This window comes from Felis catus, chromosome B1, assembly GCF_018350175.1.
Source record: "Felis catus isolate Fca126 chromosome B1, F.catus_Fca126_mat1.0, whole genome shotgun sequence".
Taxonomy (NCBI): Eukaryota; Metazoa; Chordata; class Mammalia; order Carnivora; family Felidae; genus Felis; species Felis catus.
The window spans coordinates 129,946,907-129,970,572 of NC_058371.1; the positions used below are offsets into that span (position 1 = coordinate 129,946,907).

The 23,666-nt window shown below is 35.5% G+C and overlaps 1 protein-coding gene across 5 annotated transcripts in view; it reads right to left on the reverse strand.

Annotated features, from left to right (window-relative positions):
• CCSER1 (coiled-coil serine rich protein 1) overlaps positions 1-23,666 on the reverse strand; it is a 1,296,004-nt gene that overhangs the window by 705,390 nt on the left and 566,948 nt on the right. For all 5 annotated transcript variants that reach the window (XM_011281786.4, XM_045056881.1, XM_023252933.2 and 2 more), the window contains one exon: positions 10,625-10,708. In XM_011281786.4, the coding sequence (XP_011280088.1) occupies positions 10,625-10,708 (84 nt within the window). The remainder of the gene's footprint in view (positions 1-10,624; positions 10,709-23,666) is intronic.

The following is a 23,666-nucleotide window of genomic DNA, read 5'->3' on the forward strand; positions in this document are numbered from 1 at the left end:
AGAGACAGGGCATGAACGGGGGAGGGTCACAGAGAGAGGGAGACACAGAATCTGAAACAGGCTCCAGGCTCTGAGCTATCAGCACAGAGCCCGACGCAGGGCTCGAACTCACGGACTGTGAGATCATGACCTGAGCCGAAGTCGGACACTCAACCGACCAAGCCACCCAGGCGCCCTTACAAGTGCTTTTAAAAAATGGGCTTCTATAGTGTCCTCACCCAGCCCCAAGGAGTGTCCATAAAAAAGGACATGGTAAGGAAATAACATTAAATGTGCCTGTAATGTCCCAAGCTCTTTCTGAGGAAAGCGACTGTACTCCCCTCTAAGACTGTGACAAGTTGCTGCAGGTGACAATCTAATATGTTTTCCTATTTGTATCATAAAACTTGCTGTCCTGTCCGTCGGAGCTTTAATGGTACTACCAGCTAATCAATCAACAAACAAGACCTATTGTTTTATTATGATATTGACATGTAGCAAAGGAGAATTATGGTATCTTATTGCATAGAACTAGCCTCACTGCTTTATAATTTATACATTTTTATGTATTAGGGAAAAATATGGACTCAGGCTGACTTTGCTGCAAATCCTTACTCTATCACTTATTATGCAGACTTGAACAAATCAGTTAATCCCTCTGAATATCTGCTTTATTATAGATGAACTGGAAGTAATAATACATACTTCTTGATTTTATTATAAAAAGTAAAGTCACTAATAAACCAAAAGCATTCACTGGAGCACCTGCCAAGGAGTAAGAGCTCAGTAAATAATGGCTGTTATTAAAATGAACTGTTTGTGCCTGTCTCCCTGATTTGAATGTTGGCTCTTTAAGAGAGACTATTCTGCTCCATCTTCTTAACCCTTGCTGGGATGTCCGAAGTTAGCCTGGCTTTCAAAAGCTTAAAGATAATCTTGTGAAGTAGAACATTATGCTATAATGCTTTATATTTATGCACCTATCTACACACATATACATAAACACATGCACACATACATACCAACACATATCTTCTCCTTCTGCATATTAACCCCCCTAGTAATTTGGGAACATGATTTGTAGCTCTGCCCCGACCCCCAATTCTAAGTCTTTGGCTATCTTTATGTCTTGTTGACTACTTGAATAGTTTTATTTCATATGTTATTCTATGCACTGAAATCTTGATTGGTATAATAAAAGAAATAAGAATGCAGAGAAAACCAGGGGAGACTGGGTGGCTCAGTCGGTTGAGCCTGACTTTGGCTCAGGTCATGATCTCACAGTTAGTGGGTTCAAGTCCCACATTGGGCTCTGCACTGTGAGTGCCAAGCCTGCTTGGGATTGTCACTCTCCCCTCTCTCATTGGCCCTCCCCTACTTGCACTTTCTGTCTCTCAAAATAAATAAATAAACTTAAAAAAAGAGTACAGAGAAAGCCACTAAGTTATATAACAACATAGCTTATAAATGAAAAATGTACAAAACATCCAAATTTATATATCAATTTAATTTCTGCCACATGCCTAAATTGGCCATAGTATGGCTTCATGCTGCTTTTAAAAAATATTTATGTCTTAAAGGTAAAACAACTTTATACTAGCACTTAAATTATACCACAATTATTTCCCTATATCCATGCCATACTGCAATATGACAACACTTCGTGATAAAGACTTAAACAAATATGTACTATTGCCAAGGCAAGTGCAGTAGAATATTAAAGATTGTATCTTTTTGTCAGCTCTTCATCAGGTTACTAGAGTGTGTCAGGAATTGGAGGCTAATCCCCATTATGTATCACAGGATATTGCCTCATTCACACCGTACAACTGTCTCACAGACCTGAGGAGGAATGTAATTACTGCTGCGATAAGCCTTTTCTGGAATATATGCAATTAATTCACCTGGAGAAAAAAGGAGTAGCCTGACACTTTAATAATGTTTAAGTATACCTAATCTATTTCTTTTCTGTTCCTAATGTTTCCTAAATATGAGAAAGAAAGAGGATTTGAAAGTACTTACAGCTGTCTGTTCTTATGTAAATCATCCATGGGCCTGTAATATTCTATCTTAAAATGAGTGGTATGAAATAATACCCTAAGTTATAATAGAATGTAGAGCAAGTGGGGAATTACTTTTAAGATGAATTCAGGATATGATTTTCATGCAAAAAAGAATGTTTCTCTTATCAAGTAGGAATTATTCTGTTATTAAAGCTTCAAGGACATAAAATTTTATTCAATTTGATTTCTGAATATGTTTTAAACCAAATCAAAATCATTCTCTTCAGATTCTTGATAAAGTGCTATTTAGCTGTATGTATTTCTTAGAGTCTTATTTTTAGCTCCTCCTTTATTATGCACAGTAACCTGATTATACATAATGCTTTACTTTCAGTTCTTCAATTGCCTTCCATTTTTCAAAATTCATCAGTTCTACAAGTGCCTTTTATGCAGCTCCATACTTTGCTATTCAAGTATTAACAAATGAGCTGAGAGCTTGGTTTACATTTAAATAAAGCAAATGGGATTTCTTAAGAGACTGGAGAAAAATGGTTGTTTATATGTTTACTTACATTCAAGTAAGAATTTTCAATATTTGCTTTCAGTGAGAAAAAAAGGTTTAATAACACACTAACATATATGTGTATACACACACACACACACACACACACACACCCATATATGTATGTATATAAATAGAGAGACAGATTCATATATATACTTATCTTATGTGATCTGTTTTTCAACTTAGTCTTTACACTGAAGGAGGAAGAAGTTTTCAAAACTCAGCTATGTACCTACCTTATTGGATATCTAGAACAGAGATAATTTTAAAAATCCTATTTCTAGAAGAAAATCCTACTTTAAATAATCAAGACATAAAATGAGATTTAGTGATAGCCAGAAAAGAAACGCAGCTAGTTGAAAGGTGGTCATACAAAGCGTTGTAAATGTTATCATGCCATAAAGTAATGTTTTAATAAACATAATATTAAGATTTATGAATATTTTGCAAAAGGTATCATTTAGGCAACTTTTTTTTAAGGTTTATTTTCGAGAGAGAGCACAGAGCAGGAGGGACAGAAAGGGAGGATAACAGAGGATCTGAAGCCAGCTCTCTGCTGACAGCAGAGCGCCCCATGTGGGGCTCAAGTTCGCAAACTGTGAGATCATAACCTAAGATGAAACGGGATGCTCAACCAACTGAGCCCAGGTGCCAAATTTAGGCAACTATTAAATCATGCCTGATGCAACTTTTTTGGTTAGTACATTAGTTTTAAAACATTAAAACAAAACATACAAAAAAAAGGAAACACACAATTTAAAATAAGTTCAGAACCAGCTATTAAAAGTCAGTAAAATACTTAATGTATGAACTAAAATATGTATCTTGTAGTTCTAACTCTATTTCTTTACATCTTAAAAATACTACAAATGGTTATATCAAATGACAGAACTGAAGTATCTCAAGATTCTTTCATTTTTATAACTATGCTTTCATTTCTTATTTTGAATTTATTGTTGAATACCTTAATATGTAGTACTACAGGGGTTAGAAACACAAATTGGGTTTAAAGATTCTGAATTGTTAATCTCTGTGCAAAGTTCTCCTTAACAGGAACTTCTCCCAATTAACCTTCATTTAAAAATACAATGTTAATGGGGCGCCTGGGTGGCGCAGTCGGTTAAGCGTCCGACTTCAGCCAGGTCACGATCTCGCGGTCCGTGAGTTCGAGCCCCGCGTCGGGTCTGGGCTGATGGCTCAGAGCCTGGAGCCTGTTTCCAATTCTGTGTCTCCCTCTCTCTCTGCCCCTTCCCCGTTCATGCTCTGTCTTTCTCTGTCCCAAAAATAAATAAATGTTGAAAAAAAAATACAATGTTATTAAGAGATGAGTAATAATGTGCTAACGGAAATTTTAAAAGTGTGATTAAAATGTAAACAACCTAACCTGAAGTTACTAAATTAGGATTCAGATCCATAAGAAAACAAACAAACAAACAAAAACCCACATCATTCAGGGAGGAGACTTACAACTGCCATTTTTTAAATTGTTGGCCTATGGTAAAGGCAAAATGCTTTTAGTCGGTTTTATTATTATTTTAAGTGCTTCCCAGTCAATGCCGCTCCTCACTCATTAGATTAGAAACACATGATGACTAAAATAACAGCTCTCACTACATTCTGACAAGTCTAAATGGTATGTGGTAAACATGAAGGCAACCATTGGAAGTATTTCTGTTTTGCCTTCCTTTTCTTTGTTTTAATGAGGGATGTATCATAGCATACTTATTTTCAGACAGTTCATAAACTTTCTGGCTGAAGTCTTATTTATGGGTCACTTGTTGAAACTCGGCTTTTAAGTAGAAATATGCTTTTAAAGAAATATACCGTAAAAAGCAGAATCTGATGCTTTCTACTCAGATGGGCTGCAAAATGAACAAAAGTTTCTAAACGAAAGAATAAAATGATAGACGTTATCAAGTTTAGAGTCATAAATTACTGACAATTCACCTTTTTTAATGTGGTTACCCATGCAAATTCATTATTGACAAAGTAATAGGCATTTAAATTACTGGTAAAACATAATATTAAATGCATAGCATGGTGTATTAATCCTAATTAGGGCAATTAAATTTTACTATTTACAGTCTTAGGTCCAACTAAAGTTATTTTTACTTTTAAGTTATCTTCAATTTCTTTAAAAATATTTTTTTTTGGGGGGGACAGAGAGAGACAGAGCATGAACGGGGGAGGGGCAGAGAGAGAGGGAGACACAGAATCAGAAACAGGCTCCAGGCTCCGAGCCATCAGCCCAGAGCCTGAGGCGGGGCTCGAACTCACGGACCGCGAGATCGTGACCTGGCTGAAGTCGGACGCTTAACCGACTGCGCCACCCAGGCGCCCCAAAAATATTTTTAATCAATCCATTAATAAATGCCAAACCCAATTTCTTCAATTTCTGAAATCGTATAGGGTAAACTTTTCACCTATACTGTGAAACCATTTATAAAGTTTCTGAAGCCATTTATAAGATTAATAATCATTTAGAAGAAAGTATCCATTCTCCCCCCACCTCCCAAAACACAAGGCTACACTTCACCATCAATGTTTATGATAAATCTCTCAGATATATTTTAGGAACAAGAAGGTAATATTTACAATGTCCCTCAGTTTTATACTAGCAATAAAATTACACTGCAATCTTCAACGTGACCTTCACTTAATAGCTGAGAAAAAGAACCAAACTTTCTCATAAGTGGGAAAAAATATTTATCTGTTTTATGTCACCAGTAGTCAAAGTTAAACCTAAAGTTAAAATAATTTATTTTAAATAACTTTTGTTATATTGATTCTGATTAGGTATTCTTACTTTTAGCCAATATGTTTAGACCTTTGGCCTTAACTTATACCAATGCATTAAATACCATGAAATCCCTAAATCTTTGTGCTGGTAGAAGAGTTCTATTTCTTTTTTTTTATTAATTTTTTTATGTTTATTCATTTTTGAAAAACAGAGAGACAGAGCACAAGCATGAGTGGGGTGGAGAGAGAGGCAGACACAGAATCTGAAGCAGGCTCCAGGCTCTGAGTTGTCAGCACAGAGCCCCACACAGGGCTCGAACTCCCGAACTGAGAGATCATGACCTGAGCCGAAGTCAGATGCTCAACCGAGAGAACCACCCAGGTGCCCCAAGAGTTCTATTTCTAATACTGAAAAAGTTAAACATACTCTACACAATAAGTACAATTTATATTTAAATATATATCCAAATATCATTGAATTATTTTTAAAAAAAGACTTCCTATTGTTTCTGACTCTGACAGTTTGTTCTTTTCCATGCTTTCAATTAATATCCTTATTAACAATAATTCTCAGTGAAGTACATGTCACAGTTTTTCATCTTATTTCCTACTCTGAACCAGTAATTCCTAGCAGTCCTTAGTAATAATCTTGTCCAGGTTTTTGATTTTTCTTCTCAGATGTGAGTTTTTGTCAACTAGAATCTTACAGAGAATTTTGATATGCAAAAACAGTAATATCATAACTAATGTCATTAAGTGGCTGTAGTGAAAGAGTAGAATTCCATAAGACCTCTGATACCTTTACTTCCCTTTCAGACTAAATGATTGTATTCCCAAATTCATGTTGAAATCCTACCCCTTTGATGTGATGGTATTTGGGGTGGAGATTTGGGGAAGTGATTAGGATTAGATTAGGTCATAAAGGTAGGGCCTTATGGGATTGGTGCCTTTAGGATGGGATAATCCACCTTGGGGATTAGGGTTTTAATTGATTAGCTTTGGGGAGGACACAATTCAACCCTAGCACTATTTTTCATCTTTCAAGTGAATAGATATTCAAAGACTTAGAGACCCTGTCATCAATACCCCATTTGAAGGAAACGTTCAGGAAAACTTTTTAAATTTTTTAACATTTATTTACTTTTGAAAGACAGAGACAGGGCACGAGTGAGGAGGAGAAGAAAGAGAGGGAGACACAGAATCCCAAGCAGGCTCAAGGCTCTGAGCTGTCAGCACAGAGCCCGAAGCAGGGCTCGAACTCATGAGTCATAAGATCATGACCTGAGCTGAAGTTGGATGCTTAACCGACTCAGCCACCCAGGCACCCTGGGAAAAGATTCTAACCAAACCATAAATGAATCAGAGACCATAGAAAAGAAAGATAAAAAGTTGAGAAAACAGTAATGTGTAATAAGTCTTATACTATGCACTATAATTAGGGATTTACAAATGTAAATCACAAATATTAAAATAAATATGTTTCAAAGGAAAACCACTAAAAGAACTGAAATCACTAAAAGTCTTCAAAGCTTTGCAAATTTCATGTATGTTTCCAGGGTAGGAAACAAATAAAAACATTAAGATTTCATTTGATGGGGAATAGTCTCAAACTTGAAAAAGGAATTTCAAATGTTTGGTTAATTCCAATTTTTGTTTGTGAAAATATTTTATAATATTAATACAAGCTATTTTGATAATTTATTATCAACATAAAAGTATTATTTGCATAGCTCATGTCACATAGGTACAGCTAGCCAGTACCCTTCACATTACCTCATAGCAATGCAGAGAAGATTTTGTTGTATTATAAAGCACTTAGAAGTAAGTGTATGAACCAATTGTTTCCTGATTACCCATAACAAAAATTCCTGCCCAAAGAGTTTGTCTTCTCCAGTTAGTTGCCCTAACACTTCTACAAACACAGGACACTCTGGTATTCTGATATTTAATATTCTCTTGTACATCATACAATACATGCAAATAATTAGCTATTGAAAAAAAAAACAGTAAGTCTCACCAAGGTAAGTGATGCATACAAATTTCAGGGATAATAATTTAAGACATCTTGAAATTGTTCCCCAAAGTACAAACCTCTTATTTTTGTTTTTCTTCTTCTTAAAGATAAACAGGAAGGAATAAATTCAGAGTATGATTACAAAATACATTCTTATTAGAAATGCAGTTAATAATGTGGATAATTTGCCCCAAAATCAATATATAATCTAAAATCAGAATTATTAGGTTTTCTTAGCATATTTATGCTTTGCAAAATCTACTAACCCAGAAAAAAAAGTGAAGTTAAACCAACATAATTCTGAAATCACAGAGTAAAAATGCTATTTAAAATGTGTATTTAGTGCCTGAAAAAAATATATAACTATGAAATATAACCATAAACATTAACATTTTGTGCTATGAACTAAATTGTGTCCCTCCCAAATTTGTATATTAAAACCCTAATCCCAGTGTGATGGTATTTGGAAATGGGGGTCTTGGGAGATGCTTCAGTTTCAATGAGGTCTTGAGGGTATATGTAGCTCTCATGATGGGTTCGTGCCCATGTAAGAAAAAAGTTAGAACTCTCCTTCTTGTCCTCTCCATGCACATGCACTTAGCAAAGGCCATGTGAGCATAGAGTAGCCATCTGCAGCCAGGAAGAGAGCTGTCACCAGAACCCAACCATGTTAGCACCTTGATCTTGGACTTCTAGCCTCCAGGACTATGAGAAAATAAATTTTTTAAACCATCCAGTCTATGGTGTTTTGTACAGCAGCTCTAGCAGCCTAAAATGCAATGCAAAGGACTATTTATGTAATGGTCAAAGGAGAAGCCCATCCATTCTACCGAACTTTTTTTTCTTCATTCAAACTGGGTACCAACAGATAGACATTAAACCTATAACATACAATTTTATTGGGGATTATAATAACCCTGAAGCAATGGTTCTCAATTCAGGAAAATTTTGCCCCCAGAAGACATTTTGCAATGCTTTCTCTCTCTCCCTCTCTGTCTGCCCTTCCTCTGCTCTCTCTCGCTCCCTCAAAATAAGTAAATAATTTTCTTTTAAAAAGTTAAAAAAAATCTTTTTGAGAGAGAGAGAGAGAGAGAGAGAGAGAGAGAGCGAGCTCATGGGAGCAGGGAGAGGGCCAGAGGGAGCAAGAGAGAGACAGCAGGCTCCCAAGTAGGCTCCAAAGTAGGCTCCACACTCAGTGCAGAATCCTGAAGTAGAGCTTGATCCCACGACCCTGGGATCATGACCAGAGCCGTAATCAAGAGTCAAAAGCTCAACCAACTGAGCCACCCAGGCACTCCTCTGAAATGTTTTCAAATTCTCAAAGGTAGGTAGGTAAAGTATAAAAGTAAAGTTTAATGTCCACCTTGTCAAAATGTCACAAGTTATTTGTTATCAGGATCACAAGTGTGCTAGGACTTCATTTTTAATGCATCCAAGTGGGTTGTATAGCTTTTATGGGCTTATACCCTTCCTCTATGCTCCAAATCCAGTTTTGATGATGCCCTTTTCTTTTCAGCAACATCTCTCCTTCTTTAAGTCCTTAAATCACTTACACACTTTCCTCTTCAGCTATAGTCCTCTTTTTAAAACAAACTTTGTTTTCAGAAGTTAACATTTTCTTATTTAAATATCCAAGATGGTTATGCAAACTACATAGCATAAAAATGGAACAAAAACAAAAACAAAAACAAAACTCTTGCAAGTCATTTTACTAAATCAGCCAACAGAAGACTTTCTTTCTCGGATGCAGGGGCATTACATTACTTTAAGTATAATGATGTAATATTAGCTTTAGGAGTAATCATTTTCTCATTCCACTCAACAAATGGAGGTCTGATGTCTTGTATATGTTTTAAATTTAATCACAACTAATGTTAAGGGGAAAAAATGAATACTTCTTTCTGAGCTAATCCACCAAGAATAAGCATTCTGACAAAGGGAACAGATTTTCTGTTGTGTTAAAACTGATGATTATTTGCATCCATTAATATCTACATGATTTTCATTCAACTTAAATATTTTTTTGTCTACCACATAAACAAAGCTTGGTCACATAACATGTACCTCTGGAGTTATGTTAACTACAGAAATGTTTTCCTAATGTAATAAAATAAATTTACAGTAAATCTATTACTTATTTAGAAAAGGTAATTCCAAGTAACATAAGACATGTTCCTTTTGTCTGTAGTACTATTACTATTTTAAATACTGGTTTATAGGTTTTCTAAAGCAACAATAATAAGCCTATGAGGCCAATAACCAACATCAAGTCAATCATAACACAGTCCCAATAAAGGTCAGGTTTCAGTTAAAACATTATCTGTTGTCAAGAACCAATAAAATATGCTCTAAATCTGTCCCCTATTTCACTAATATGTTGAGAATTCTCAGAAGCTTGATGGTCTATAAAATCTGTTTTGTCATTTAATTGTATCAAATAATTAGGTAATATATCATTGTTAATGTAGTCAACTCTGACATCATCCTAAAGAATATAATTGGCTAGGATTTGTTTTTTCATCTTGATAACGAGTCAGGCTCTTTTATTGTTTAATGCTTCTTCATTTTACTAGTATTATTAAGAACTTTTGATGAATTAAAATTCCTTTCTCATTCCTCTCTTTTTCATTCTTATTTTACAGATCATTTTTTATTAAACTCAGAGTAAATTTTATTGCAAAATATTGTTAATATACATATATAAGTTGAAAACACATACTTAAGTAATGCACACTGCTGTTCTTGTTACCTACCAAATATATTTTCAGGTTATGAAGTTTAACTTAATAAATTTTGTATAATGTTGCATTTTAAAAACCCCTGAAAATATCAATAAACATTTAATATTTTGTGTAATTTTATACAAGATAGATATCACATTAACAAAAATTAGGTTAATACATTTTTGGCAGCTTTATGAAAATAAAAAGTACAATCTATTTTTGTTTAAGATTTTTGAGTACTTTGCTTCATATTACATGATCATATCTCTAGGTAGAGCAGTATGAAGTCAAATCACACACTTTACAAAATAAAATATGACCTTAGTCTTTACAATTTTTGATAGATAAAACTAAAATATCTAATTTTGGTTTAGTGATCTGTTTCTGGAATTATACAATGTTCAGTATAGATTAGAGACCATTCTATTTTTCAGATTTTCAAATCCTCACATCTGTAAGACTATAAAATTGATAATTAATCCGATTGAAGCATTAACAGTTTATACATAATATTATTGTCAACAAAAAAGTTGTTGGAGGGTTTATAGCAAATAACCTTGCAAGGAAAGTATGTTTGTGGGCCAATATTTTTATCACTTACCAGCTCTTCCTGAAGTTGGCAAATGAGTTCATCCCGCTCTTTCAGCTGCAGCTTCAGCATTGAGCATTCATCTTTCATTATATCCTATAAAAACATCAAAGAGACAGCATAATAGGCTTAGCCATTTCACTTTGCTCTTGATAAGGAAAGTCAGCTTCACACAGTGGGAGATAATTGCATATGACTAATGAAACTCAAATTTTCTACAGTCTGGTATTTTTCATAATATATTCTAAGTTGCAAGATAAACAAGCTAATGCGTCTGAAGATATTATTCTATATAATATACACAGGTATGTTTTTTTAATCAGTCTTTTTCTTTAATATCCATTTGTCCATTTCGTTGCCTAAGACAAACCAGTGAGTCATCCTAAAGTCTTTCCTCCCATTCTTGTGCATACATAATGAGTAGAAAAATGGCTATCCTCTAAAAGAGATACTTTTACCTATAATTTGTTCCCCTGCTATAATTAAATATTAATTCCCAAACCAGTTACCAAGTTATGGTCTTTATCTTTGATGGTGTCTCTATAATACTTGTCCCTCTCACTAGAGCACTATCTTTGGGCATTTTCTTCTCACTGTGTGTGTATGCTCAGCCACAGCCTCTATGTACACAATACATACACATCCGTGGCCTATATTACTCTATGCCTATCTTACTTCTAACTCTCAAATACAAATACTTAATCTAGACACATGTACCTTCCAAGCCTCAACTCATAAATAAAACTACTTACTGAGCATATACTCAGCAATGTCCCATAGATATTCCAGGGCAGCATTCGTCTCATCATTTTCCTCTACCTGAAAACTTGACTTCTACTTACTTCTCACATGTTTATATTTCCTAAATTAAGCAGGAAGCCATCCTATACTCTTAGTTTTACTCACTCTGGCCAAATCTGATACCAAAGTCTTTAATCTCTATTTCCTTGATATTTCTTAGATGCACTCTTCTCTATCTTCATTGACTTACTCAAGGTGTCCATTGTTTCTTTCTGGCTTAATGCAGTGAATTTCTGAACCGATTTTTCTCTCTATCACCTTCCCTATCTGCTAGAGATATTTTCCTAAATGGCAATAAATTACATCCCTTCTTATTTAATAGCTAATCACCTCTTTCAGGAAAATAAAGAAGTCAAACACTCTTTAGCATAGTATATAGTGCCTTTCGTTATCTGCTACTTGCTTATTTCTGGAGCTTCAAAGTTTTTCATTTCCAACTTTCCTAGAACCATTGATCATTCCTACAGAACTGAAATACAAAATGTTTTATGTATCCTGCTTTACCCATACACAGGTCTGGACTATAAAGTCTTCTACACATGGCACCTCTCTATTCCCCACAATTTCTTGTGCTTTTAGAGACATTTCAAACATTGCTCCTTATTCCACTAGAAAGCTTCCCCTTGTTGGCTAAGACACCCCTTGGGAGTAAGAGCATGTTCCATAGCATCTAAAACATATGTCATTTCATGCAATATTAATACTTCCAGCGTTGTTTGCTTGTTCCCCAGCCTCATTGGGCTTTTTGCCTCCTCCACTTCAGCAGATAGGCTATTTCATTAGCACCAAACACTGTAACTGATGTGCAATTACTCAAATACACATTTCCTTTCCATAAAATTACCAAATAAGAAATGTTTACATTAGGGGAATTCCCATTTCTTCTGAATCCGTTAACCTTATCTGAACAGACAAGGAGGAAAACAGCTAATGGCTTAGAAAAAATAGTACTTTTCATTCCGGTTTTCATGATGTTAATAATTTGTACTTCCTCTAAACTAAGTAATAACAAATGTATGATTTGAATTGACTAATATCTCCTTTCATCTGCTTGCAACCAGCTTGCCTGGGAGATGCTCATTACCTCTGTACCTTTCCTTTTGCACTATGCCTATTTCTTCCCTAAATCACGGTTTTCATGGATAGAGTTTACACACATTGTTTTTAATACATATTTTAACAGATTTTAAATATTAACGAAAAGATGGCTTAGCTTGCCTCACAGCACAAAGGTAAAAACAGCAAACTTAAGAGAAGGTAAGAGGATAATCAAGCTTCTTAGAATCAGAGATGTAGAATCAAATTCGTGGTACTTCAACTAAGTAGTCCTGTGACTGTGCTAGCAACTTTTCTGTGGAGGTTGAAGATAACATCAGATGATAAACTACCTGATGGCAAAAACTGCATTGTATTAGTACTTATGTTCCCAAAGTCTTGCATAAGATCTCACTTAAGAAAAAGAACTCTTAACATAAAATAAAATGTTGTCACAAGTGAATTCTCCAGGAGACAAATACTGAGGTGTGGTTAAGGTTTATTTATAATAAAAGGTCCATTAGAGAGTAAACTCACATAAAAAGAAAAGAAGAATCAGACTTGGCTAGGGAGGAAGTTGGACCAAGACCCATACCTGACAAACCTCTGCCATCTAAATGAAGAGGTCCAGAGCCAAGGGTGTCTGTTAGAGGAATCCTGTGTTGAGAGAATGTAGGCAGGCTCTTGTACCACTCCCTGTTCAGTCACTGGGGGCTCATGAAGGAGAACTAAATGTCCCCACAACTATATGGTCAACTAATCTTCAACAAAGCAGGAAAGTGTATCCAATGGAAAAAGTCTCTTCAACAAATGGTGTTGGGAAAACTGGACAGCAAGTTGCAGAAGAATGAAACTGGACCAATTGCTTACACCATACACAAAAGTAAATTCAAAATGGATGAAAGACCTAAATGCGAGATAGGAAACCATCAAAATCCTAGAGGACAATACAGGCAGCAACCTCTTTGGCCTCAGTCACAGCAACTTCTTACTAGACATGTTGCCAAAGGCAAGGGAAACAAGCAAAAGTGAACTACTGGAACGTCATCAAGATAAAACCTTCTGCACAGCAAAGGAAACAATCAATGAAACTAAAAGGCAGCCTATGGAACAGGAGAAGATATCTGCAAACAACATATCTGACAAAGGGTTAGTATCCAAAATCTATAAAGAACCTACCAAACTCAATATCCATAAAACAAATAATCCAGTGAAGAAATGGGCAGAAGACATGAATAGACATTTGTCCAAAGAAGACATCCAGATGGCTAACAGACACATGAAAAGATGCTCCACATCACTCATCATCAGGGAGATACAAATCAAAACCATGATGAGATACCACCTCATACCTATCAGAATTGTTAAAAGTAACAACACAAGAAACAAGAAATGCTGTCGAGGATGTGGATAAAGGGGAGCTCTCTTACACTCTTGATGAGAATGCAAACTGATACAGCCACTCTGGTAAACAGTAGAGAGGTTCCTCAGAAAGCTAAACAGAACTACTCTATGACCCAGCAGTTGTACTACTAGGTATTTACCTAAAGGATACAAAAATACTGCTTCGAACAGGCACATGCACACCAATATTTATAGCAGCATTATCAACAGTAGCCAAATTATGGAAATAGTCCAAATGTCCATCAACTCATGAATGATTAAAAAAGAAGTGGTGCATATATTCAATGGAAGATTACTAAGCCATAAAAAAGAATGAAATGTTGCCATTTGCAATGACATGGATAGAGCTAGAATGTATTTTGCTAAGCAAAATAAGTCAGTCAGGGAAAGACAATACCGTATGATTTCACTTACATGTGGAATTTAAGAAAAAAAACAGACGAATCTGGGGACAGAAAAAAAAAGAGAGAGAAGCAAACATAAGAGTTTCTTAACGATGGAGAACAAACTGAGGATTGATGAACAGGAGGGGGGTGGGGATGGGCTAAATGGGTGATGGGTTAAAAAGAGTACGTGTGTTGAGCACTGGGTGCTATCTATAGGATAATAATCACTAAATTCTACTCCTTGAAACCAATATTACACTATATGTTAACTAACTAGAATTTCAATAAAAATTTGGAGAAAAATAAAAAGAGAACTAGATCTCAGCTGCTGTTACTTATTCATTGTCTCAGGTCATCCAGAGATGAGACTGACTTCAGCTAGAGAGCTGAGGCAGGCCCTAAAGGCAGGAGCTAACAGCCAGAGGCAGTCAGCTAACTGTAGGATTTGCACTTACTTCAGGAAGTGGTCCTTTACTGAAAGAGGATCTGGGCATCTGCCTGAATCTAATACAATTGTATTATCTTTTGTAGATTAATTATCAATAATATTTTTGTATATTGTTTTATTAATTAATTTAAAATGGAAGATTTGTCAATATTGTGACTAATAGAATTGTAGAAAAAAATGGTTTTCCAAAAATATGCTCACTTTATATAATTCTCAGATGTTTTTTTTTTCCCCCTGGGAAACTTTTTCAAGAAGTTCACAATCTCAGAGCTTTAAATCAGATAGGTGATAATGTATCATTTGCATTTACTTATGGAGTAACACATTAAATATTTATCATATGTTATCAGAAGCCAACTTTTATAAAAGCCTTCACTATGAATGACTGTGCAAATGAATCTTAGTTATCTAGACTTTCATTCTTAGTTGTTATATATACATGTGCCAATATTCACAGAAGTATTTGCTTAACAAACAAAATAAAAAGTCCTTGAACACACCTACTCTTAGGGGAAAAGTAATAGCAATATTCCCTCAATATTCTCACTGTATTTGCAAATTTGTGGAATTTATTTGGCAGGATGATCTACTGAGTTAGAAATCATATTGATTGTAGAATTAGCTGGATTTTAATATTCTTGATTTTTCAAATGAGGTTATTTCATTAACCTGTAGGCTAATGTAACCAGTTTAAGCTTGTGCTTATTTAAATGTATATTTCTCATTCATAAACTATATGCTTTAATAATTATGACATCTTCTGTTTCTCATTCAAGCATAATTAATTTTTAGGACTATAATTCAATTCCATTATTTCTAAATTCAGTAATTATTTATAAATGTGGAACTCTTAGTGTGGTAGATTAAAGATGTCTACAAATCATTTTTTTACTATTCCTACTGAAAGATGGAGGCCAATGCCCTCTCCTTGGATCTGGACTGGTTTTGTTGTTTGACCAATGAATACTGCGGAATTAAGTCCACATGACTTTCAAGACTAGATAAGGTCAGCTTCCAGGACTGCTCAGTTAGAATGCTCCTTTGTCAGGTTACTTCCTTGCAGAAAGAAACTAACCTAGCCATGCTAAAAAGTAAAAACACATGTACTTCTGTTAACAGCCCCCTATCAGCTTCAAAAACACACCCAGCTTTAATCACCAGCCATCAGAGTGAGCCATCTTGCACATCTAGCCCAGTGGAGTCTTCAGGTGACTGAAGCTCACAACCAATTGCCTAACTTAAATTACTCCCAAATTCCTGACTTGCAAAATCATAAACAAAATAAGATTATCATTTTAAGCCATTAATTTTTGGATGATTTGTTATAGATACCACAAGCACATGTGGATAAACTCTGAATTATTATAATTAGAATTAGTATAAATTATGGCTCATTATAGTTGTATAAAAATGTATGCAGCTAATTTTGAAATATTTTGTGATTTAATTTATGATTTTTGTGATTTAAAGTTATAGTTTAAATAGTGTAATTTTCACATAGCTCATTTTATGCATGAAATGAACATTTATGTCATCATTGCATAAGTTACTAGACAATCAGACATATAGATATAAAAACAGATTACAAATTATCTTATTCTTGTCCTTTTATTTGATAAATTTGGAAAGTCACAGCCAGATATATAGATATTTGGGTAATCTGTCCCAAATTCAGTTAGCCAATTCTAGTACCATACATCCTATAATTTATTTTGCCTAGAATTAGAATCAACTCATTGTTTTAGACTATTGTATAAACAAATTAAGTACCAAAAAATAAAAGGCAAGTAGAATCTGTAAATCACTTTGAAAATGATCTTATGCTAAAATTAGAAATATAGGTTTAAAAAAATCACATAATTTCTAACTCATAAACCTCACATAATTCCTCAAGTAAAATCATTAATGTAATTCTTGGCTACTAGTTACAAAAACACGTCAAAATTTGTATTGAATCATCATGACTCTTTCTATTTATAGACCTCTGGTCTTCTCTCTGAAGGGCTTTATGATTTACAAGTTATTTCCTAATTCTTATAAATAAAAAGGTCAAAGGATTTTTAAAAAATAAAGGAAACAGACAACTCTATCAGAGTAAAAAAGGACAAAATGTTATGAGTAAGTGGAAAAAGAGAAGAAATAAATAGGAATATGGTAGGAGCGAACAGCAGGGTAGAGGTTAGAAAGCACAAAAATGTATAATAACCAACAATGTATTTTGCAGGTCTACCAAAATAACTGACCTCAAATGATTCTTATGTTTTTTTTTAAAGGATTTTAAATCATTTTTTAAAATTAATTAATTTGGGGGGGGGAGTGTGTGTGTGTGTGTGTGTGTGTGTGTGTGTGTGTGTACGTGCCCATTCACAGGGGAGGGGGGTAGAGAGGGAGAGAGAGAGAATCCCAAGTAGGCTCCTTGCTGTCAGCACAGAGCCTGATATAGGTCCTGAACCCAGAAGCTGTGAGACCATGACCTTAGCTGAAATCCAGAGTCAGACACTAACCAAATGAGCCACCCAAGTGCCCCTGATTCTTGGGTTAACTGAGTTCTAAAGCAGCATACTACCTGTAATATCTGAATAACTAGTGAAATAAAGCAGTGTAGGTACATAATCATCTAAACAGGACCATAAGAGGAACTGTTTTTAAATACTGAAAACAAAGTGACGTGACCAACTCTTGGTTTCAGCTCAAGTCATGATCTCACAGTTTGAGTTCAGGCCCCACATCAGGCTCTGTGCTGGGAGCAGGGAGCCTACTTGGGATTCTCTCTCTCCCTCTCTCTCTGCCCCTCCCCTGCTCATGCTGTGTCCATCTCCCTCTAATAAACAAACAAACAAACAAACAAATAAATAAAGCCAATAAAAACACCGCTCTAATTCTTTATTTAGTTTAAAATATACCAAAACATTGGTTTGTGAGCATAAGTCATTCCAGAAACAATCTTATAATCTAAAGCACTTCGAAGCAAATTTCAAGAACCATTGGCTCAGTTGTGATCATGTGACATTTAGTGTCATGTACTACTCATATTGTAAGACATTGCTCATTTATCAAGTAAAAATTTATTAGAAATGTTGGCTTGTCTTGCAGAACACTCACCAAACAAGTTACTCGAAATCTAAGGTTTTACCATAATTGAAAAAAAATCATAAATCATTTCAGTATCAATAATTGCTAAATGATAAAAAGTTTCTTTTTACATTCAATTGAAAAGATTCTAGATTTGACTTTATACAGTCACTTAAGAGATGAACTAACATTTCATTGATTTATAGTGTTTTTTTCCTAAATATTGTTTTCATAGAAATATAAAAATAGAAAAGGCATAGTAGGTGTTCAAAGTGAATATCTTAGAAATGTATTTTTTAGCATATACAAATCAGGAAACAGCATTATCCATTGACACAGTGGTATATTGGCTGTGATTTTCAAGCAATCAAAGAAAAGCCTCCTTGGATATTGGCATAATCCTTTCATTTGGAAGTCTACTCTTATTCCTAATGATCTTTATCACTCAAAAGATAATGATGACTATATCTGATATTTGTATAGGGGCTTTATAACTTGTAAAACACTTTAATTTACAGAATTTCTTTTTGCTATCAGAATATTTCTTGACCAGTTATTGGACAAAAATCATACATTTCTATGATAAGTAAGGGCTTTAGGCATAAAAATGAAGCAGAAAAAGCAATTGCAGCAAAGGTCAAACAAAAGGAAACCATTAATAATAATACTAAGACCCTTAAGCTGTGCTCAATAACCTCTCAACCAAATTCATTGTAATCCTACATTTTTTGGAATCCTTAAAAAATTAGACTCACTGAGAAATGTGCTGAGATGTTAAAATAGTTCTATGAGACAATGGGCTTGTCATTTCTAAGTTCTTATAGTCCTATTAGGTTCACTTTCTTGCATTAATTACAGCCCATTGACAAGTCCTTGAGACAGGCAGAGTGGCCTTCCTCTAGGAACTCAGCTGCCTCCAGGATGACACTTTGCTAAGGGCAAAAGGCAATCTTAGCTTAACATTATCCCAACCTTCCAGGATTCTGTAAGTCTACTTTAACATATAAAAATTCCTTTGGAAACCTCCTTTATCTCTACCAGCCAAATATATGTTAGCAATCATCCTCCAAGCATATGGCCCACTAATATACATCTGAATGGTCTCCTGACTAAAGTTTTATTAAACAATAATAAATTATCCTTTCCTAACAATCTAGCCTCCTCAAGGTCCTGGAAACCTTGCTTCGAAAATTGCTTACAGATTTAAGCTACCCTCACCCCCTCCCAACTTAAAAGTATATAATCGGGGCACCTGGGTGGCTCAGTGGGTTGAGTGTCTGACTTCGGCTCAGGTCATGATCTCATGGTTCCTGAGTTCGAGCCCCGCATTGGGCTCTGTGCCAACAGCTTGGAGCCTGGAGCCTGCTTCAGATTCTGTCTCCCTCTCTCTCTCTGCCCCTCCTCCACTCACCCTCTGTCTTTCTCTGTCTCTCAAAAATAAATAAACATTAAAAAAATTTTTTTAAGTATATAATCAGTCACCAGTGAAATCCTAGTGCAGCTCTTCCACCCACGATTCCTGTCCCTGTGCTTTAATAAAACCACTTTTTGCAACAAAAACATCTCAAGAATTCTTTCTTGACCATTTGGTCTGAACCCCAACATTTCCACATCAATGATCCTTATAAAAACTATTCAAAGTTTTCACTATTTTGTTATTTGTTTCATCCAGGAAATTTTTGATTGAAAGTAAAATTAAAAACAAACATTTGTGTTTCATTTTCTAAAGACTTCTTAAAGTGATTGTATTTTGTAGGCATAAAGATAAAAAAAAAAAAGTTTCCTAGCATCATAGGATAAGTTAGTAGGCCTGACCAATTAGTTTCCTCATCTGCTAAATCCGTGGATTTCATCAAAATCAATTATGAACTATACTTAAGACATAAATGTCTTATAAACTCATCAGCAATCATCTTCTCAAAAAAGAAAGCCAACAAGTGGTAAAGTAATATTAATTTATATTGCCCCATTGAACTTGTTTGATACAAAATTCTTGGGGGAAAAATATCCTTAGGAGATCTTAAGGTTTTCTGATACGAGCATTTTTTTCCCTCACAGAAGACAGACATAATTGTTACATTATACCTGTATTTTTTAAATAAGGTAGGTGATTGTGACCCTTCCCACAATGTAGACTTTACAAGAAAGAAAACTGAAATGGGTTAGAAATATGCTGTTAAACATTCCTGTTATGAAGTCACACTTGCTTCCTTTTCATGTTTTAAATAAGAAATAGGGAACCTCTTATCCCTGAACATCCTGAATGAAGTAAGAGAATTACATTTGAACACAACTATAAGCTTAGTTTCTGAGAAGGAAAAGTAATCAAAGACAGCAAACACATGCCATTCCCCACCTAGAAGTGTCTAACAAAGTTGTGTTATTTTTGTTTTGTTTAAATGCTATCCTGACCCAGTTTTGAGGCTTTGGTTAGAGGACGTTTAGTTAGACACCCTTCTTGAACAACTAATTAAGTCCACATTCCAAATGCTTCTCTTGGGGCGCCTGGGTGGCGCAGTCGGTTAAGCGTCCAACTTCAGCCAGGTCACAATCTCGCGGTCTGTGAGTTCGAGCCCCGCGTCGGGCTCTGGGCTGATGGCTCAGAGCCTGGAGCCTGTTTCCGATTCTGTGTCTCCCTCTCTCTCGGCCCCTCCCCCGTTCATGCTCTGTCTCTCTCTGTCCCAAAAATAAATAAACGTTGAAAAAAAATTAAAAAAAAAAACAAAAACAAATGCTTCTCTTATTGGGCCCTCACATTTCAGGGTCATTACATACCAGCCCTACAGAATGAGGTACCAGGTAACTAGGGATAGCCTCTGGGGCCTCTTTCCCCAGAGTTCTTGAAATTATTGAAATTAACCAATCCTCAGAGAGCCCTAGAAATCTAGCTAACCCCATGCTGTTTGCCATACATAAATTGCCCCCTACAGCTGAAGTTTGCTGTTACTCTGCAGCCTGAGGGCAACTTCCTGCATGGTCCTGTTTAGAGGCCTTCTCTCCCAGGGAAGTGTAAGTAATGGAGGTCTGCATTTCAGGAGTGTCCATGTGTGGTGTCTCTCCATTAAAAGAATCTTTAAATCTCATAAAACACAGTGCCTGCAGGGCATGCTGCAGGTAGTGGGCACCATTCTGCCATTCTCCCAGGACAAAGGAACTGAGCCAGCTCCTGGGCCCTGGTCATTTATATGCCCTTCAGACAGAGAAGAAGGGCAGTGGGAATAAAATCAATATATTATATCCTGCTTTATAGAGTGCTGAATTGTGACAATAATGAAGAATACAGAATAAGTAATGTTTCAGGATGTTTTTCAAGGATCCTAGCAGACTTGTAGAAGTCTGGGGAGGAGAAAAAGCAGAAAGCTAGGAATTGTGCATAATGCGACTCAATTTAAGCAGTGGTTTCAGGCAGTCTGGGAGGTCAGGAAATTAAGTTGCAAAAAAGCAATGAATATTAGCTGATGCTACAGATCACAGCTACAAAATATAAATCTGTATTGGACAGTAAGGAAAGGAAATAAGGTCATGCTTTGTTCTTTTTTAGAGCACTAATGGATAGCAACAGCATACACAGTGGTATCTTCAAATACTCATTATACGTACATTGTAAAACAGGAATCTTTGAAGATGGCATATACATGAATTCGGAATAAGTAGCTTTTCAATTTATGAAATAGATATACTTTTGAATGCCTGCTTATGTAGTGAATGCCTGAATACTGTGCCCAACTATATAATTAACTTCCATGATAAAACAAAAATTTTGGCTTTAAGATTCTATAAATTAAAGTTAAGAGGACTGAGAAGTTTTAGGTTATCATTAAACAACACTAAACTATTCTAAGAACTATTATCTAATAAAGGGAAAAAAAAACTATCAGTCGAACAGTGTTTTTCCTGTTACCTGTTGCTATCTCTCTTTCAGGATAGAGAAGATCATATTTGAGTGTTGTGTCACAGTTTAGCTGTGTGACCTGGCACAAATCAATTACTGATAACAAAACTACAATTAGTTGAAATTCTGAAATAATCCCAAATGTTTTGCATACATCATCAGTGGATACTCACCTTTTTACCAGGAAGGTGGTATTAAGCACATTTTTCAAGGTCTTAGCAATTTCCTATACCATAGAACTAAAAAACAATGACCAAAATAAATCCAAGTCTGCATTAACACAAAACCACTGTATCTCAGTAGTAGTATGCACTACTTTGGAGAGCTTCAATTTTCTTCATAAAAGGAGGTTCATGGTATGTATTTTTTCCCACAATGATTCATTCAAGTACGTATAAGGGAAACAGCCACAATTACGCATAGTAGGTAGACTGTCTAAAACAGCACCCCCAAATTTGTCCGGCTCTTATCTCTAGGATCTATGAATATGGTATCACTCAGGTGGTTATTATGTTCTATAGTACAGTTGACCTTAAAATAGGGAAATGATCTGGGTGGGCCTAGTCATATAAAGCAGAAGTCGGATATATTTCAAGCATGGTAAGGATTTGACTCACTATGTTTTGATAATTGAAAGGGCTGTGTGAGAAGGGATATCAGAAGGAGATGAGAGAAAGAGCCAGCAAAGAAATGGAACCTCAAGCCTTCAATGTCAAGGAAGTGAATTCTTCCAAAATCAGGGATGGACTGGAAAGACCTCCTAAGCTCCTGATTAGAACAGCTGAATGAGACCTTAATTTCAGCTTTGTGAGACTCTGATAAAATACTTGTTTTTTTAAGTCAGCAAGTTACATACACAAATACAGAGACTAAGGTAATAGAATTAGAGAAAGCTTTCTTGAGAAAAAAAAATATCTAACCAGAATCTCAATGTTCAGAAGAATTAGTAAATGATTAAAGAAATGGAAACATTTTCCAAGTAAATGCAGGACCTTGGGAATTTCTGGAGTCAAAGGAAACCATTGCAAGAACTCAGGGAACAAGTATTTCAATACAATAGTGTGGAGAGATATACATTAGCAAGAAGATACAAATGAGGACCAAATCACAAAAGACAGTTGTGCCATAATAATAAGTTGTTTTATTCAGAAGGCTTTAATGTATCAATAAAGAATTTTCATCCATGGAATGGTATGATCAGATTTACTTTTACGCAGTTTACAGTAAGTTCACTATGGAGGATGTGCCGGATGAGACCAAGACCAGAGATAGGAGGCTGGTTTAAATTTTTTTTTTCAACGTTTATTTATTTATTTATTTTTGGGACACAGAGAGACAGAGCATGAACGGGGGAGGGGCAGAGAGAGAGGGAGACACAGAATCGGAAACAGGCTCCAGGCTCTGAGCCATCAGCCCAGAGCCTGACGCGGGGCTCGAACTCACGGACCGCAAGATTGTGACCTGGCTGAAGTTGGACGCTTAACCGACTGCGCCACCCAGGCACCCAGAGACTGGTTTAATAATCTGGGAAAGAAACTATGAGTACTTAAACTAAGATGTGGGGGGCAACTAGGTGGTTCAGTCAGTTAAGCACTGAACTTCAGTTCAGGTCATGATACCACTGTTCATGACTAAGTGCCCATCAGCCCCTCTGCTGTCAGCACAGAGCCCGCTTTGGATCCTCTGTCTCCCTCTCTCTGCTCCTCCCCTGATCATTCACTCTATCTTTCTCTAAATAAATAAATAAATAAATAAATAAATAAATAAATAAGCTAAAAATAAATAAACTAAAATGGGTCTGTGGGAGGAGATTTGAAAGCTTTTTAGAAGGTGGGCTCTACCAGATATGGGTGGCATAGGAGGAAAAAATGAGAGAAGAAAGAGTAAAGAATGATATAAAGTATCTGGCAGGTCTAATGGGGTTCACCCTTACGTTCACCGCAAGTGCCGTTCACTCCTGTTGAGAGCAAATCTAATTTGAGGTGGAAGAATTTCAGATGAAGAAAATATAATGAG